Source organism: Podarcis muralis, chromosome 12, assembly GCF_964188315.1.
Source record: "Podarcis muralis chromosome 12, rPodMur119.hap1.1, whole genome shotgun sequence".
NCBI lineage: Eukaryota > Metazoa > Chordata > Lepidosauria > Squamata > Lacertidae > Podarcis > Podarcis muralis.
Genome location: NC_135666.1, coordinates 7,053,829 through 7,072,846, shown reverse-complemented (window position 1 = coordinate 7,072,846; position 19,018 = coordinate 7,053,829). Strand labels below are relative to the sequence as shown.

General features: G+C 46.7%; 1 protein-coding gene across 2 annotated transcripts; it reads left to right on the top strand.

Moving 5' to 3' along the window:
* Nucleotides 1-2,782: 2,782 nt before the first annotated feature.
* On the top strand, nt 2,783-17,595 carry C12H1orf35 (chromosome 12 C1orf35 homolog). 2 transcript variants are annotated; one of them, XM_077936680.1, is made up of 9 exons: nt 2,783-2,928; nt 6,350-6,550; nt 7,180-7,330; nt 7,566-7,611; nt 9,531-9,613; nt 12,081-12,153; nt 13,325-13,404; nt 14,491-14,637; nt 17,089-17,595. In XM_077936680.1, exons 2-9 carry the CDS (start codon nt 6,457-6,459, stop codon nt 17,429-17,431), a joined length of 1,017 nt encoding a protein of 338 aa, XP_077792806.1. In that variant the 5' UTR covers nt 2,783-2,928; nt 6,350-6,456; the 3' UTR covers nt 17,432-17,595. The 2 variants fall into 2 exon arrangements, with proteins under 2 accessions (XP_077792806.1, XP_077792807.1); XM_077936681.1 differs by having other exon boundaries at nt 2,789-2,807.
* Nucleotides 17,596-19,018: the final 1,423 nt, after the last annotated feature.

Here is a 19,018-nt window from a genome sequence, read left to right as displayed (position 1 = left end):
AGGCTTCCCCTTTCACTAACCCAAACACTGGTTCCTGTGCATTTAATAATTATACAGATTTTTTTAAAAAAATAGGTGTGGGTAGCTTGAGCGGGAGCAACAGAACTCTTACTGAAATGCCCCTTTTCTGCTTTAGATGGAAGATTTGTCAGCTGCTGTGCTGCCACGTGCTCTTTTGTAAAAATAAAAAATTGAGATTACTGTATTAGTTACTGCTGTACGCGGTTCTTTCACAGAGCAATGCAAACAGATCATAAAGCCTTGGGGAACTTGCAGTTTAAATTTTAACTAGAGGGAAGGAGGAAGTACGGATGGAAGGGGTGAGGCAGGAGATCCAATGTTACTTCAGTGGTTTCAGAGTTGTGACGTTGGAAGGGGTACCGAGGGTCATCTAGTCCAACCCCTGCAAAGCGGGAATCTCAAGACATGGTCCCCCCACCACATTTGAAGCCACACCTTTCTCCATGTAGGGATGAGGGCTTAGGCAAGCATCTGGCTTGTCTGTAAACAAGAATGTTTCTAGCAGGCCTGATTGAAATCAATAGGCAGGGAGTTCCAAAGAGCAGGGTTTCCCAAGAATGAGGGTTACCGCCCCCCACCCCATTTCCCCAATGCAGGGCTCCTGTGCCTCGATAAACCTGCAACAAAGGCAGACTTCAAGCCACTGAAGTTTCCCACACCATCACCGCATCCCCATGCCCAGAGAGGCTCATCTTAAGTAGTTTCGATGACTGCACAACCCATCTACAACAGGCCGCAAGGTGGTTAAATTGGTCTCAGCTAGGGCCAGGGCCTTTTCAGTACTGGCCCCAACTTGGTGGAACACTCTTATCACAAGAGAATAGGGCCCTGTGGGACTTGACATCTTTCCTCAGGACCTGCAAGACAGAGCTGTTCCGCCTGGCCTTTGGTTTGAACTCAGTCTGACCCTTATGTTTCCCTCCCCTTATGGTTTTGATCTATGGGCTACTTTTAAAATGAGGCTGCATTTTAAATTGCATTTTAACCTGTATTTTAAATTGGGGTTTGGTTTTTTCCTATTATGTAAAAAGGTAAAGGTACCCCTGCCCGTACGGGCCAGTCTTGACAGACTCTAGGGTTGTGCGCCCATCTCACTCAAGAGGCCGGGGGCCAGCGCTGTCCGGAGACACTTCTGGGTCACGTGGCCAGCATGACAAGCTGCATCTGGCGAGCCAGCGCAGCACATGGAACGTCGTTTACCTTCCCGCTAGTAAGTGGTCCCTATTTATCTACTTGCACCAGGGAGTGCTTTCGAACTGCTAGGTTGGCAGGCGCTGGGACCGAATGACGGGAGCGCATCCTGCTGTGGGAATTTGAACCGCTGACCTTTCAATCGGCAAGCCCTAGGCGCTGAGGCTTTTACCCACAGCGCATGTTGTTGTAAACAAAAAATGCCCTTTTCCCTTATGAGGTATCCAAGAGCCCATAAGTCCCCTATTGGTAGGAGAGAATAACAGAGGCCAACTAGAGAATATTGAGAAGCAAAGCAGCTAGTAAGCCTGATCTTTATTGATCTGTTGCAACAGGGTGTTCCCCTCACCCGCAGGAGAGAGGAAGAACCCAGAACAATGGCGTGCAAGGCCTTATAAAGACTTTTGAAATTGCCACCCTGGAGATCAAGAACACCCCCAGAAACATCATACATCAATCACAGAAGGGGTGTAACCTAAGACCACCCCTCAGATACATCACACCTACTACATCACAGAAAAGGCGGTCTAAAACAGAAATTTTGAATGTTGCTTTTCTCCTGTCCTTGTTTATCTCCTGTCTGGCAGGTTACTTGATTGGATACCCTGCTTACTTGATTGGATTACCTGGGTAACCTGGCCAGTCTTTTGTAATGACAAATACTTAGTTCCTGGGCAAGGTCACAAGCTCACACCCTGTTCATACACAGACATACCCTTAAGACAGGATTTGTGAAGGAAAAGGCAATGGGGAGGCTTTTCCATTTTCCTTTGACCTTGCAGAGAAAACATTTGGTCAGTTTGGGACAGTTTGGGAATCAAAAGGGTTTCAGGATTGGAAGAAGTTCAAAGACTACCTGCAAAAACATTGCAAAATGTATGAATGCTAAAATGATGCACAGGCTGTAAAGATAATATGGCATCAGTGACATAGTTGAAAGGAATATGTAAAAAATGTTTTAAAGAAATAAGGGTGAAAAAATTGAATAATATTATGTCAAATTTAAACTAAATGACACAAAGGGATTAAGTTATAAAGAATAGGTAAAAATGGATTTAAAAGGAAAGGAAAAATTGGAGACATAATAGGTTGAAAAGTATAATATAGAATAAGATTTGAAAGAAGGTAAAGTACTGCTGTATATGAGTGTGTAAAAGGGAACACAGAAAAGGGAGCTGTGATGAAGTCAGAAAAGGAGGTTATAAAAACAGTAAGTAAAAAAAAAAAGGTTTCAGGTCGGTCTTCCTGTGCTGATCTATGTACGTGCTTGGCTGGTACACTTATGAACATTACCATATGTCTAAGACCATAAAATTCCTATCACAATATTTTTACTGTAATTTTACTGTTGTTATCCGCCCTGAGCCCGCCTCTGGCCGGGGAGGGCGGGGTATAAATAAAATTTATTATTGTTGTTGTTGTTGTTGTTGTTGTTTGTTATTATTATTATATTATCCTGTGATTGCTAAAGAGAGTTGGCCACCCCCCTCCCAGCAACTTGGTGCGGCCCGTATCCCCCCCACGGGCACGCGGCGCGATGGTGTCTCCCAAAGCTTGCGGAAGTTGCTGCAGGAAGCGGGTTCTGCAGGCAGCACGTGAGTCGCAAAGTGGAGGAGGCTTTGGCGGGGGGAGTTGCTCTGCTTGCAGAAGTGGGGGGGGGGAGGCTGACAGTTAAGAGCAGCCCCCCCAAAAACAGAATGGCCGGAGTGTGGAAAGGTATGGGGGGGGGCTATGGAGCGCGTGCATTTATGTACATTTGTCTTATCTGTTACGCCCATAGCTGTCAACTTTTCCCTTTTCTTGCGAGGAATCCTATTCGGAATAAGGGAATTTCCCCTTAAAAAAAAGGCAAACGTTGACAGCTATGGTTACGCCTGCGTTGCTGGGGGGTTGGGCTAGATGACCCCAGGGTCCCTTCCAACTGTACTGTCTGTCCGTCCGTCTATCTATCCAGCGGTTTTTTATTCTAAAAAAATGTTTAGGGGTACTCTCATTTCGGCTCAAGAAAATCACAATTTTGTAGTTCAGATCGGGAAAAATAAATACAGTAAATGGACAAAAGTACAAAGATTCATAAAATCTTTAGGGGTATGCGGACCCCCAGGAAAAAGCTCTTTATCTATCTATCTATCTATCATTTATCTATCCATGCAATCTGCCCTGCTGAGTTCAGTGGGACTTATTCCCAGGGAAGGCGTGCTGTTAGGCTGCAATGCTACGGATACCGACTTGAGCAGGGGCCAGCAAACTTTTTCCACTGTCCCTCAGACTTGGGGGGGGGGGCAGACTATATTTTGGAGGGGGGGAGAATGAATTCCTATGCCCCACAAATAACCCACAGATGCATTTTAAATAAAAGGACACATTCCACTCATGTAAAAACACGCTGATTCCCTGACCGTCTGCGGGCCGGATTTAGAAGGCGATTGGGCCGTATCCGGCCCCCTGGCCTCAGTTTGCCTACCCGTGGACTTGAGAGTACTTACCTGTCAAAACTTGGTGGGACTTATTTCCGAGGAAATAAGCACAGGCTTTCCCTCGTTAAGACACTTGGGTATCTTAGATTGTAGTTTTTTTAAAAATTCCCCCACTGGCCTTCTTGGCCTTGAGAAATGGTGCTTTGTCCCACTGGGTTGTTTGTAGAGATGGAGGGAAGCGCTTTGCAAATGAAGACGGTGAAACCTATGCGTTGTTTCTTGGTGTGGAGCCCTAGTGAACACACTCCAGAATGTAAATTCTGAATAAAGATGCAGAAGAGCAAGCTGCCAAATTATTTTGGAAATCACACACACAAACACACCCTGGTGTTCTCCAGATGGTTTAGGCTGCAACACCTACCCTACAACGTTTATTGAAGCCTGCTGTCAGAAACAGGACACTGGGGTTTCCAAGCTGCCAGATTTGTACTAACCTGTCCAGATTGTTGTCATTTAAGTCAGGCATCGAAGTCACGTATTTGATATTTTTTTTACCTTCGGAGTCGTTGCTGTATTTAATATTTGTTGTTGTTTTAAATAGACTTCAGAGAGAGTCACTTTTGCTTCTATCTGGAAAAAGAATATATCTTTGCAAGTATGAAGTACAGCTAAAGGATCTTCTTTTTATCTTAGGGAAAAGGCACCCTCTGTGCTCGTAAACACTCTAACCTTCATTTCTTAAAGCAAAGCCTTTTCCCTTCAGAAAGGGACTAAAGGTAAAGGTAAAGGTACCCCTGCCCGTACGGGCCAGTCTTGACAGACTCTGGGATTGCGCGCCCATCTCGCTTGAGAGGCCAGCGCTGTCCGGAGACACTTCCGGGTCACGTGGCCAGCGTGACCAAGCTGCTCTGGCGAGCCAGAGCTGCACACGGAACTCCGTTTACCTTCCCGCCAGTAAGCGGTCCCTATTTATCTACTTGCACCCGGGGGTGCTTTCGAACTGCTAGGTTGGCAGGCGCTGGGACCGAACAACGGGAGCGCACCCCGCTGCGGGGATTCGAACCGCCGACCATGCGATCGGCAAGTCCTAGGCGCTGAGGCTTTTACCCACAGCGCCACCCACGTCCTACAGAAAGGGACTACCTGTGGCCATATAGGTTTTGCTACGAGGGCTCTTTGTAAAGGTTTGCTAAAGACACAAGATCCATCTTGCATCATCGTTAGCTGTGGCATGTAGCTTGGCACTTTGTGACTTGTGTTGGGGGTTGTGTGGCTCTTCTAAGGCTTGGAATGCCTGTTGTGTTAATTTATCCAGAGTAAGCATGTTTTGATTATTGGCCTTCTTGGAAAAACAAACCAACCCAATTCTTATATTGATACGTTATTTCATTTACATCATAGACTTGTAGAGTTGGAAGGGACACCGGGGGTCCTCTAGACTCACCCCCCTGCAGTTCAGGAATCCTGCTCAAAGCCGTCTCTGGGTGGGCTTGAACTACCAGCCTTCTAGTTAACAGCCATGAATGTATGCAAGGTGTCCTGAACTGTCCAAAGATGGGATATGGAAGCTATTTTTCTTCAGAGTAGTATTCAGCCAAGTGAATGGATCAGGGCTGGGGAATCTCTGGCCTGAGGGCAAGGGCACAAGTGGCACTCTGGGTCTCTGGATCTGACCCCTGAGACCCTCCAAGGCTGCACCCCCTCACTAGATCCACTTGGCACCTTCCTGGGGCATATGGGTCTGGCTGAAATTTGCCCTTGAACTCGGATGACGCCTCTGGCTCACATGGATGGAGGAGGGTTAAGCACATGGGAGTGAACTAACATTGGCTGCTCCTCCCATTTTTGCCTCTGGTACGCCCCACCACCGGTATACCTGAAGGAGCGTCTCCACCCCCGTCGTTCTACCCGGACACTGAGGTCCAGCGCTGAGGGCCTTCTGGTGGTTCCCTCGCTGCGAGAAGCCAATCTACAGGGAACCAGGCAGAGGGCCTTCTCGGTGGTGGCACCCGCCCTGTGGAATGCCCTCCCACCTGATGTCAAAGAGAAAAACAACTACCAGACTTGTAGAAGACATCTGAAGGCAGACTTGTTTAGGGAAGCTTTTAATGTTTAATAGGTTATTATATTTTAATATTCTGTTGGAAGCCGCCCAGAGTGGCTGGGGAAACCCAGCCAGATGGGCAGGGTATAAATAATTTATTATTATTATTATTATTATTATTATTATTATTATTATTATCATGTGACCTCCACCTCCGAAAGATTACTTAGAAGGGAATGTGGCCTTTGGGCTGTCTCTTCCCACCCAGGCAGTATAGACGTTTCACAGCTTAGAATTCACAGCTCCCTGGGCTCTGTCACTTAAGTCCACACAAATACAATGAGCAAAGTCACAGCCACTTTGAAAGCACAACAGAATACAGTGGTATCTCGGTTTAAGTACTTAATTCGTTCGGGAGGTCTGTTCTTAACCTGAAACTGCTCTTAACCTGAGGTACCACTTTAGCTAATGGGGCCTCCTGCTGCCGCCGCGCCGCTGGAGCACGATTTCTGTTCTCATCCTGAAGCAAAGTTCTTAACCTGAGGTACTATTTCTGGGTTAGCGGAGTCTGTAACCTGAAGCCTATGTAACCTGAAGCCTATGTAACCCGAGGTACCACTGTACTAAAACTGTAACATTTCTTAAGCCTGTTGCTTTCTCCGTTTTCCATGTCCAGGCGCCTGAGGATTGGAACCTTGAACTTCCTGAGGATCGGCGTTCTACTTTAAAAGGAAGGAAGGAAAGAAGACGTTCCGGGCTCGTTCTTTCCTGTCCATCATCACCATGTTTGGCTCGTCCCGAGGGGGGGTGAGAGGAGGGCAGGACCAGTTTAACTGGGAAGATGTAAAGACGGACAAACAAAGGGAAAACTACCTAGGTAGGGAGATGACCCTCTGCTGTCTTTTGACTACTGAAGGCTGAGCTAACTCCAACTGTCAGCTATGTGCTGAAATGACTATGAGTCTGTTTTGAGAAGTCCTGAGTTTGTATCTTGCCCTCCGTGGCCTTTAGCAGGGCATTCTGTCTCTCCCCTCTTTCCTCCTCTGCAATGCAGAGGGGATGAAATTCAGTTCCACAATCTGAAGGGTTTTGGTGTGGCAGAGGAGAGGACACTCATTGCAAAACAGCCAAAATGTGAACAGAGGCAGCCTGGGCTTTAGACCTTCACATCATCTGGAGCCAGCATGGTGTAGTGGTTAAGAGCGGTGGACTCGTAATCTGGGGAACCGGGTTTGCTTCCCCGCTCCTCCACATGCAGCTGCTGGGTAACCTTGGGCCAGTCACACTTCTCTGAAGTCTCTCAGCCCCACTCACCTCACAGAGTGTTTGTTGTGGGGGAGGAAGGGAAAGGAGATTGTTAGCTGCTTTGAGACTCCTTAAGGGGAGTGAAAGGTGGGATATCAAATCCAAACGCCTCCATTTTCTTAGAGGTCTCTCAGCACTCACGCACTCTCTAGTCCTGCTCTGAGTTTTGTTTCCGTTTGTCTTTCCCCTTTTAATCTGCAGGGAACTCCTTGATGGCACCTGTAGGCCGGTGGCAGAAGGGGAAGGATCTCACGTGGTACGCCAAGGGGAAGAAAGGTGACGCACCTCTCTCCCGGGAGGATGAGCTGGCTGCAGTCCGGCGGGCAGAAGAGGAGGCCATGATGGCAGCCTTGTAAGTCTTAGACACCGTCGCCTGGCTATGTTTGTTGCCCGCAAATGTAACAGCAGCCGTGTGTGACATGAACATCCCCTTACCCAGTTGAGAAGAGCTGTCCTTCCTTCTATCCCCGTGATCATCAAAGCCGAGAGAATATTTTCCCGATGTATATATTTATCCAAATAATTTTTATTGGTTTTCTAGTCCACCTCTGCCAGATTTTGTAACTCTCATCTGTTTTTCTTTTAAGGGGTTATAAGAACGTGAAGAAGCAGCCGACAGGACTAAGCAAAGAGGTATTTATATATATATTTTAAAAAAATATTTGTTTGTGTGGAAAAGGTGTGTGTGTGTGTGTTTATGTGCATGTAAACATGCTTGATCCCAAAGCTCAGAGTATACATACATGAAAAAGGTAAACGGAATTGTCACTGTGAGGCTGTTTCTTTTCTTAGTGATCTTTTGGTGAGCAACTTCTCCCCTTCCTCCTTTACTAAATTTCAACATCTTCTTCTCCCAAAAAGAAAGCTCAACTACTTTGACCTGAACTGCCCCCCCCAAAGGGACTTTCTTTTGGTGAGCGACTTCTCCCTTTCCTCCAATTTCGACATTTTCTGCTCCTGAAAAGAAAGCTCAACAACTTTGACCTGAACCCACAAAAAAGGGACTTTCCTCCCTAAAAAAAGCTTAACAGCTTTGGCCTAGGTAACTGCCAGTTTTTTATTCTGTGAGAGGATTGCAGTCTCTTGGGAGCTGGACGTCCCTGCTCTATAGGAAAGCGATAGGGAACCTTGAGCACAAAGACTGAATGCAGCCCTCCCAATCTCTGCCTGGCGCTTGAAACTCTCCCACCCGAGGCATTTCTGTTAAGTATTGTTGGCAGGGACATCCCGAATGCCTTGAAGGAGGTTTTTTTATATGCTACAGCTGCAGCCCGGACTTTGGTGGCAAAGGGGTGGAAGGAAGGAGGAGTCCCAACAATTAATGGATAGGCATAGCAAGCTACAAGAATTTGCTGAAGTGGCACAGCTGACAAATAGCCTGAGAGGCAACTCAAAACAAAAATTTATGGGAAAGTGGGATAGATATAAGATATATCTTATATCTTGGACATATATTTTGAAAATATAAGTTCAAAAATACAGTAAAGGTTCGCTATCTATGCAAGCATTCGATTGACGCTGGAGAGAGACTGAGTTGAGAAACAAGACCAAGGGTACATATTGATATAGGAATGTATTAGATAAAATGTAAAGAAATATACAATAATAAGAGTACATTCATTTGTAAAAAAAAAAGGAATATACAACGGGATAGACAGGAAGTCCAAAGTGTTGGTATATACATGATTTCGGAGTAAGTTTGGAATAGCTTTTTATTTTTGGTTTTTTGGTTTGGTTTTCCTTGATGTATATAAAGTATACATACAGGTTGAAAATTACAGTGTAATAAGTTTTGTGATGTAATATGACAGTGTCTGACGATGTAACGTAAGAACTTTAATTAATAAATAAATAAATAAATAATGAAAAGAAACTCTCCCACCCTCCCAGTTGTTTTTGCCCCAGTGTCATTAAAGTCCATTAATTCCTCTGGATTGTTTGGATAGAGAGCTGGCATGTGTCTATATAAATCCCCTGCTGCACATCCATTGCTCTGCCCACTATTGCCTCTGGCATGCGGCCCCTGGAAGGTTACCGATCAGGGAAGGTGGCCCTCGGTCACCACTCTATTCTATATGAGGTTATCTCTGTGCTAGCATTACAGAAGTCCCAGCTAGCAAGCCATGCCCGGGTCCTGCAATCGGCCCCCCTCCCAAACTCTGGCAAAATATGCCTGGGTTCCCACCTTCCATCTACCGCTGAGGATGCTGCAAAAGGGTCTAAAACAGGCATGGCCAAACTTGGCTCTCCAGCTGCTTTCGGACTACAGTTCCCATCATCCCTAACCACTGGTCCGGTTAGCTAGGGATGATGGGAGTTGTAGTCCCAAAAACAGCTGGAGGGCCAAGTTTGGCCACGCCTGGTCTAAAAGGAGGAAGGATGACTTCAACTCGGACCTGTAGCAACTCCATGACAGTGCACAAATTTGTGCTCTTGCTTCATTCGTGTTTTATTTTTATTATTCATTAGATTTGTTTTCCACCCTTTACCTGGAGATCCCAGGGCGTTTCACGAGGTGTCCTCTAATACCTTGTCTGCAAATATCTTTGCAGGATCTTGCTGAGGTCTGCAAACGTGATGGAGCAGAGCGTGACGAGAAGGCGGTGGATCGTGTGTTGGGCCTGGGGAGTTCGAGGTAGTTGCTGCTGCTGCAATGGACTCAAGTGGCCCTCCCAAAGGACCAATTATTTGTCTGTCTTGTGTTTGGAAGCATACTCAATAAACACACGAGACGTAACCAGCTGTGTTCTTAGATAAATAAGGTATACTATTCATAGTATCAAATTATAAATTTCAACGGAAGTAACTCATAAAGTTCAACAAACGAACAAAGCAGAAGACCCAGTGGATAGGATCGTTCTTTAGTCAGTTCATGCGTAAGGTCCATCTGTGTAATGGTTTCTATTCCATCTGTCTGTTCGTAAAGTCCAAAAAATCCACATGAAAGGTTGTTACAGTTCCACAAAATCCTTACACAGAGTCTAGACAAGAATTTCTGGAATATTGGCCTTGTTTTGCCGTCCTGGGCTTCATCAGTACTTAAAGCTCATAAGTGATATTACAGGACAGTGGGTCTTATGGCATAATAGTAGCTGTTACTATTATGCCATGGGACGTGGGTGGTGCTGTGGGTTAAACCACAGAGCCTAGGACTTGCAGATCAGAAGGTCGGCAGTTCGAATCCCCGCGACGGGGTGAGCTCCCGTTGCTCGGTCCCAGCTCCTGCCAGCCTAGCAGTCCGAAAGCACGTCAAAGTGCAAGTAGATAAACAGGTACCGCTCCGGCGGGAAGGTAAATGGCATTTCCATGTGCTGCTCTGGTTCGCCAGAAGCAGCTTAGTCCTGCTGGCCACATGACCTGGAAGCTGTATGCCGGCTTCCTCGGCCAGTAAAGCGAGATGAGCACCGCAACCCCAGAGTCGGTCACGACTGGACCTAATGGTCAGGGGTCCCTTTACCTTTTTACTATTTTTACCTTTTACTATTATGCCATAAGATCCACTGTCCTGTAATCCTTGTCTAGACTCTGTGTAAGGATTTTGTGGAACTGTAACAACCTTTCATGTGGATTTTTGGGACTTTACGAACAGACCGATGGAATAGAAACCATTACACGGATAGACCTTACGCATGAACTGACTAAAGAATGATCTGATCCACTGGGTCTTCTGCTTTGTTCGTTTGTTGAACTTTATGAGTTACTTCTGTTGAAATTTATAATCTGATACTATGAATAGTATACCTTATTTATCTAAGAACACAGCTGGTTACGTCTCGTGTGTTTATTGTGTTTGGAAGCGGCATAGCTATTCCTGCAGACTTTACGCCGTGTGCATGTCTTGTTCTGTGTACATCTCCATTAGTCTTTAAACCAAATCTTTCCAAACTGTGTGTTGTGACATTTTAGTATGTCGGCTGCAGTGTGTAGGTTTGTTATGCAAACACTCCCCTCGCTTTTCCCGGGGCTGGAAAGGGGCTAGTTTAACCTCCGGTTTGATAGTAAAACTGAATTACTGTGTGATGCATGCCTAAAAAGTGTGAAAAATTTGGAAAGCTCCATTTTAAACCCTTGAGGTCCCTTCCAACTCTGCAATTCTATTATTCTGTTTACAGTGGTACCTTGGTTCTCAAACTTAATCCGTTCTGGAAGTCCGTTCCAATACCAAAGTGTTCCAAAACCAAGGCACGCTTTCCCATAGAAAGTAATGCAAAACGGATTAATCCGTTCCAGACTTCTAAAAATAACCCCTAAAACAGAAATTTAACATGAATTTTACTATCTAACAAGACCACTGATCCATAAAATGAAAGCAATAATCAATGGACTGTGCTAGAAAATAAATAATACAGTATTGTAGATGATAATCTACAATCTAATTATATTTTTTTTCTTACCTGCACTGATGATAGTCATTGTTTGGATGGTGGGCTTTTATCCATTTCCTCAGTCACACAATCAATCAATCAGCATCTGAACTGGGTTCCATATAGTCACAAAAACAAATTGAAAAAGCCTCAAAAACAAAAAAGCAAAAGAAATAGCAAAAACAAAAGCGCCAAGCTTAATCCGTTCCGGAAGTCTGTTTGACTTCTGAAATGTTCAAAAACCAAGGCACGGCTTCTGATTGGTGCAGGTGCCCCGGAAATAATAGCCGACAGCCGCATCGGATGTTCGGTTTCTGAAAAATGTTTGAAATCTGGAACACTTATTTCCGGGTTTTCAGCATTTGGGAACCAAGGTACCACTGTATTTATTTTTTAATTTATTTTTATTTATTTATTTTTTATTTATTAGAGTTATTACCCTGCAGCTCCCTCTAAAGGAGCCCAGGGCAGTTACATGTAGAAGTCACAAGAGGTTTACCTCCTTTTTAGCTACTGTTGATTTCAATCATCTTTTGAATGCATTTAAATAATCAGTTTTTAACTTATATATATAGAGAGAGAGAATTTTAATGTTTTTTTTGTAAACCACTTGGAGGTTTTCTTAACATTAGAGTGATATATAAATTTTGTTAAATAAATGAAATTATATTGCTTCATAGGAACCGATTAAGAAACGAGAAACAACGATAATATCCCACTCTTAACTTTTCCTTCCAGGTGTGACGCGAGCAGGATGATGTTTTCCAAAGAAGACAAAGAAGCTGCCAAAATGGGCCTTTCAGTCTTCACGGTAAGTTATTGACATTCCCTCTCCACCTCTGGAAAGTGAGGCACACCTTAAAGGTGTCAGATGCCACTGGCAAGCACACCATTCTACATTTGTCTGTGTATTCCTAAAATATACCAGTTTCCCCTTTCCATTGACAAATGCCCACTGTGGTGTACAGAAGATTAAGAAATCATGCAGCTTGAAACACATGTATAAAGGGTAAAGGGACCCCTGACCATTAGGTCCAGTCGTGGCCGACTCTGGGGTTGCGGCGCTCATCTCGCTTTATTGGCCGAGGGAGCCGGCGTACAGCTTCCGGGTCATGTGGCCAGCATGACTAAGCCGCTTCTGGCGAACCAGAGCAGCACACAGAAACGCCATTTACCTTCCCGCTGGAGTGGTACCTATTGATCTACTTGCACTTTGACGTGCTTTCGAACTGCTAGGTTGGCAGAAGCAGGGACCGAGCAATGGGACATCACCCCGTCGCGGGGATTCGAACCGCCAACCTTCTGATCGGCAAGTCCTAGGCTCTGTAGTTTAACCCACAGCGCCACCCGCGTCCCATAACACATGTATAGGAATCACAAAATACTGTTGTATCTGCTGGGAGATCACATTTTTTGTTCCCTTTGTCGTCATTTGTAGATTCTCAACTACTTTTCAGGGCATATTACGCCCCACGAGGAAGTCAACAAATTCCAAAGCTAAACATAACATATGCAAACTGCAGTATGTTCACAATAATGGTCATTTGCTGTGATACCCAAATAGATAGAAGTTGCTGCAAACCACAGTTTCCTTCTGCACCCGAACTGGAAACCATGGACTGTATCACTTCAGGCTGCTTGGGTGTCAGTTTGAATGTTTGAATTCTCCCTTTTAACTTAGGAAAAAGAAGCTGAGTGTGTTGGGCAGCATGCTAAACTGACCTCGTTCTCGCAGGCACGCCACTTTTCTCAGTGTAGAGATTATTACTCCTGTGGGAGTGTTGAAATATGCATCTCTTCCCCCTCCAGCCTGAAATGATATAGTCCAGCAAAAGCTTTGCTGCTTGACTTTGCAGATTGCATAAACTGAGCAGAAGGGCTCTTCCCATCAGTAAAGCTGCTCTCTCCTCCAATAAGAGTCTATCCAGGTCTGGCCAAGATTCCTTCATTCTTGTGTCTTGTTTTCCTCTCTGAAACCCCAGCACCATCGAACAGCAAGCAGCCCAGAGGCTTCGGCTACCAAAAAGAAACTGGAAAAAGAAGAGGAAACGGGAGCCGCAGAGTAAGAAACCTCCCAGGCGTCCTCTTGTCTCTCGGGCTTGGGGAAATCATAGAATTGTAGAGCTGGAAGAGACCCCAAGGGCCTTCTCGGTGGTGGCGCCCGCCCTGTGGAACACCCTCCCACCAGATGTCAAAGAGTAAAACAACTACCAGACTTTTAGAAGACATCTGAAGGCAGCCCTGTTTAGGGAAGCTTTTAATGTTTGATGGATTACTGTATTTTAATATTTTGTTGGAAGCTGCCCAGAGTGGCTGGGGAAGATGGGTGGGGTATAAATTATTATTATTATTATTATTATTATTATTATTATTATTATTATTATTATGTCCAACCCCCTGCAAAGCTGGAAGAGCAGCTGTTTTTCTGAATTCAAGGAGGAGGCCCTCAAATTGGGCAGGATTCTGAGGAGAATGAAAGATGGGGTTATATCCAATGTAAAAAGAGGAGGCTGAACTCCACTCCTCCCCCCTAGCATATTAACTTTCCATGGGGTAGCTCAGTTGGTAAAGCATGAGACTCGTAATCTCATGAGTCACGAGTTCAAGTCCCACATTGGGCAAAACATTCCTGCATTGCAGGGGGTTGGACTACAGTCATACCTCGGGTTGAAGTTGCTTCAGGTTGAGCGTTTTCTGGTTGCACTCCGCTGTGACCTGGAAGTAACCCAATGTGTTACTTCCGGGTTTCGCCGCTCGCGCATGCGCAGACGCTCAAAATGACGTCACGCACATGCGCAGAAGCGGCGAATCGCGACACGTGCAGATGCGGGTTGAGTTCGCTTCAGGATGCGAACGGGGCTCCGGAACGGATTCTGTTCGTATCCAGAGGTACCACTGTAGATGGCTCTTGAGGTCCCTTCCAGCTCTGCAATTCTATGATTCATGCGCAATGAGCTTTTGGCATTTAAATGGGTATAAAATGGGTCGTATAGTCCTATCGGGAGTGTACCATGAACTCACCTGCCGCCGATTTAGGATTGGAGCGTGTTCCAGTTCTGGAAGCTGCTCAAATTCTGTATCTTGAGCTGGTTTGGGGGGGTGGGGAGAGAGAGAGATATATTCTGTCTATTACTCTCTTGCCATGCAGGCCAGAGCCCAGCAAGAAACCCAAAAAGAAGAAAGAGAAGAAGAAGAAGAAGCACAAGAAAGAAAAGAAAAAAGAGAAGGAGAAGCATCGTAGAAAAAGAGAAAATTCATCCTCCTCCGCCTCCTCTTCTCCAGACAACAGAGAGAGGTAACTCACTGGGTCTCATTGGCAACAGTCGTGAATCTTCCATAAACAGCTGGGTTAGGAGAGGTTGGCAAGACATAGGAAGTTGCCCTTTTCTGAATCAGGCGCCTGGTCCGCCTCGCTCAGCCTTGTCTACACTGAGTGGCAGGATTTCAGGCAGGGTATCTTTGCCCAAGGGACATGGGTGGCGCTGTGGGTTAAACCACAGTGCCTAGGACTTGCCGATCAGAAGGTCGGCGGTTCGAATCCCCACGACAGGGTGAGCTCCCGTTGCTCGGTCCCAGCTCCTGCCAACCTAGCAGTTCGAAAGCACATCAAAGTGCAAGTAGATAAATAGGTACCGGTCTGGTGGGAAGGTAAACAGCGTTTCCGTGCGCTGCTCTGGTTTGCCAGAAGTGGCTAAAGCAAGATGAGTGCCGCAACCCCAGAGTCGGCCACGACTGGACCTAATGCTCAGGGGTCCCTTTACCTTTACTTTATCTTTGCCCAGCCCTACCTGGAGCTGCCATGGCTTGAGCAGGCGCTCTACCCACTGAGCTGCACTCTTCCCCTTTACTGATAAATCTTGTAGGAGGAATTGGGGCCACCCCAAATGGCTAGAAAGCCACAAGGAAAATCTGGGGAGCTAGCGAGCGGTAACTCCTTTTTTAGCCACTGTAATGTTGCACTTTTATAAAAAAACGAAATAAAACAGTGACAGGCTCAAGGTCAACCAGTGAGCTTGTTGGCTGAGCAGGGATTCGAACCCTGACCTCCCAGTTCCTGGCCCAACACCTTAACCACTGCACCACCCTGGCTCTTTCCTTGAAAGGTGTGTTGGTAAGCATTTTCCCATTGCAGAATCGACAAGGCCCATGGCATGAGATATTCTGTCTTAGTACAGGTTGTAAGAGCAGGAGAACATCTGGGATAACTTCCTCTTCTGAGGGAAGGGCCATAGCTCAGGGGTTGGAGCATCTGCTTGGCATGCAGAGGGTCACAGGTTCAATGCCTGGCCTCCCTAAGTAGGGCTGGGAATGTCCTCTTCCTGAAACCCTGGAGAGATGCTGCCAGTCAGTGTGGGCAGTATTAAGCTACTTGACTCAGTTTAAATAATAATAATAATAATAATAATAATAATAATAATAATAATAATAATTCATTATTTATACCCCGCCCATCTGGCTGAGTTTCCCCAGCTACTCTGGGCGGTCCCCAATCGAGTGTTAAAAACAATACAGCATTAAATATAAAAAAATTCCCTAAACAGGGCTGCCTTCAGATGTCTTTTAAAGAGAAGATAGCTGCTTATTTCCTTGACATCTGATGGGAGGGCGTTCCACAGGGCGAGAAGGCTCTCTGCCTGGTTCCCTGTAACCTCACTTCTCACAATGAGGGAACCGCCAGAAGGCCCTTGGAGTTGGACCTCAGTGTCCGGGCTGAACGATGGGGGTGGAGACGCTCCTTCAGGTATACTGGACTGAGGCCGTTTAGGGCTTTAAAGGTCAGCACCAACACTTTGAATTGTGCTCGGAAACATACTGGGAGCCAATGCAGATCTCTCAGGACCGGTGTTATGTGGTCCCGGCGGCCACTCCCAGTCACCAGTCTAGCTGCAGCATTCTGGATTAATTGCAGTTTCCGGGTCGCCTTCAAAGGTAGCCCCACATAGAGCGCATTGCAGTAGTCCAAGCGGGAGATAACCAGAGCATGCACCACTCTGGTGAGACAGTCCGCGGGCAGGTAGGGTCTCAGCCTGCATACCAGGTGGAGCTGGTAGACAGCTGCCCTGGACACAGAATTGACCTGTGCCTCCATGGACAGCTGTGAGTCCAAAATGACTCCCAGGCTGCGCACGTGGTCCTTCAGGGGCACAGTTACCCCATTCAGGACCGGGGAGTCCTCCATACCTGCCTGCCCTCTGTCCCCCAAGAACTGTACTTCTGTCTTGTCTGGATTCAGCCTCAATCTGTTAGCCGCCATCCATCCTCCAACCGCCTCCAGGCACTCACACAGGACCTTCACCTCCTTCACTGGTTCCAATTTAAAAGAGAGGTAGAGCTGGGTATCATCTGCATACTGATGAACACCCAGCCCAAACCCCCTGATGATCTCTCCCAGCAGCTTCATAGAGATGTTAAAAAGCATGGGGGAGAGGACGGAGCCCTGAGGCACCCCACAAGTGAGAGCCTAGGGGTCTGAACACTCACCCCCCCAACACCACTTTCTGAACACGGCCCAGAGCGGAAACACTGTATCACAGTGCCCCCAGTTTAAGGCAGCTTCCTGTTTTTCTTGCAACCTAGGAAGCAGAGGTGCATGCTTTTAATTCATTGCAAATAGTACCTACAAGCACGCTGCTTGCAGGCTGAGGTTTTTCTCCCTCTCCTTCTCTTGCTCCTGACCCTTTCTGTGCTTCCCTGGGAACTGCTGGGTGTCCTGATGATCTGACCCGGCTCTCCTCTGTGCTTGCAGAAAGAGACGACCCGCCTCGCCTCCCGAGCGCCATCCATCATCCTCCCAGCAGGCTGGAGCCAGCCGCCGTGACAGCCATTCATCACCCGCCCAGGAAGAACAGAAACCACCCAGCAGGTGGCGCCGCAGCCCAGCCTCCTCCGGCAGCATCAAGGAAGGGACCCCTGGCAGCCGACCAGCCACAAAGACACAGGCCCCCAGCTGCGGAAGGAGGGAGTGTCGAAGCGGCAGCCGGTCCCCGTCTCCTAGGGGCAAAAGCACCGGGCCCCACAAGCGGCGGAGGAGCAGGTCCCCCACATCTCGGGGAGCCAAGAGGAGGCATGACACAGATTCCGACGACTGAGCCTTCGTCTGAAACCAAAGAGGCTGTGGCGTTTGTTTTGGGGCCTCTCTCCTTAGCTGCTAACTGGATCAAAGTCACGGCTAATGCAAATGTCCCAGAGGCCCTTCTGGAGTCTAGCAGGAAATCAGGAAGCCACCCCCACAAATAAATGTTTGTACCTTAAATGGCTTTGTGAGAAACGCACCCCAGAGTTTAGGCAGCTGCCTAAACTTTGAAAAAAGTAGAGCAGTTGAATTGATAACTCTTCCGACAAGGGTTTTAAAACGCTAGGAGCGAAACTTTTGAGTTGCGCAGAGCTCTTTTTCGGACATTGTTTTTTTTTTCAAAAGGGGGGCGATAAATGTCCAGAGCAGCTCATGTGCGCGAAACCATAGGAGAAATGCAAAAAGCAGACATGATATTGATGTGTTACACACTCATACACTCAGTCCAAAACAACAACGACAACTGTTAGGAGGGTTGTGTGGGGTAGATCAGAATGCTTTATCAAAGCAAGAAGAGTTAAGTACATCTCAGAGGCTGTACTGCTGCAGAAACGCCCCTCTCAAGCTCATGAAGCCTAGTTTGCAGTGTTTTTAGTATGTTGGAAGCAGACCAGAGTGGCTGGGGCAGCCCAGTAAGAAGGGTAGGGTATAAATAATAAAATTATTATTATTATTATTAGTAGTAGTATATGACATAAAGAAGTAGGATTCTAAGTCGCCCAGGTTCCTTTTTGTTGATGCATATGCATCAGCAACAAAGAACCTTGTGCTGGCTTGAAGACTAAATGCATTTATTGCGGCTGAAACCTTTGTCAGGCGCATGAAATGGCCCCCTCGACATGTAGGCTATGTACCTGCATCTGAAAAAGGCACACCCACTGATGAGATCCCTTTGTATAACTGTTGACAAAGGGGGCTCTGACCCACAAGCCCCCAAAACGCCACACAATAAAGGTGTTAACGACAGACCCACATCCTGCATTTAAAGCGCATGTGATGCGCATTTAAAGCGCATGTCTCTCCCCCCCCCCCCCAAGAATCCTGGGAACTAACTTGTTAAGGATGCTGGGAATTGTAGCAGCTCTGAGTGGGGAAACTACCACTACAGTAGTTATTTATAATAAAAACAAATAGACATGTACAGTACTTTAAATGTGCATTGGGTGTCCTTTAAATGTTTGGTGTGGACCTGCAATTATAGTCTTTGAAGGAGCAGGTAGTCCTTGGTTTTGCTGCAGCAGGGTTACTCGGTTACCTGTCCCAGCCCAAAGCGTGTTGTCTCCTTTCACTTACACGGCAAAGTAGGGTCTTGCCTAATGTTCGTTCCCTAAGGTTTGCAAAAGATCACTGGATCGCCAGCTCCTGCAGCCATGCTTGTATTGGGGCTGAGCCACACTGCCGTCACGACTGCTTAACCTGGGCGGAGCTGGGGCGCTAGCAAGGTGGGCACCATGCATGTGCCAATAGATTCGCCTCTGCCAGTCTGGCCCTTACCTCGGTGTAACCACAGAGCCTTGCCATTCTCTCCTGTCCAGGTAAGCAGCAACGAGATGGCAGGGATTGGGAGAGGGCTGCTCTGTGGCTTTGCCCCAACACTAGCCAG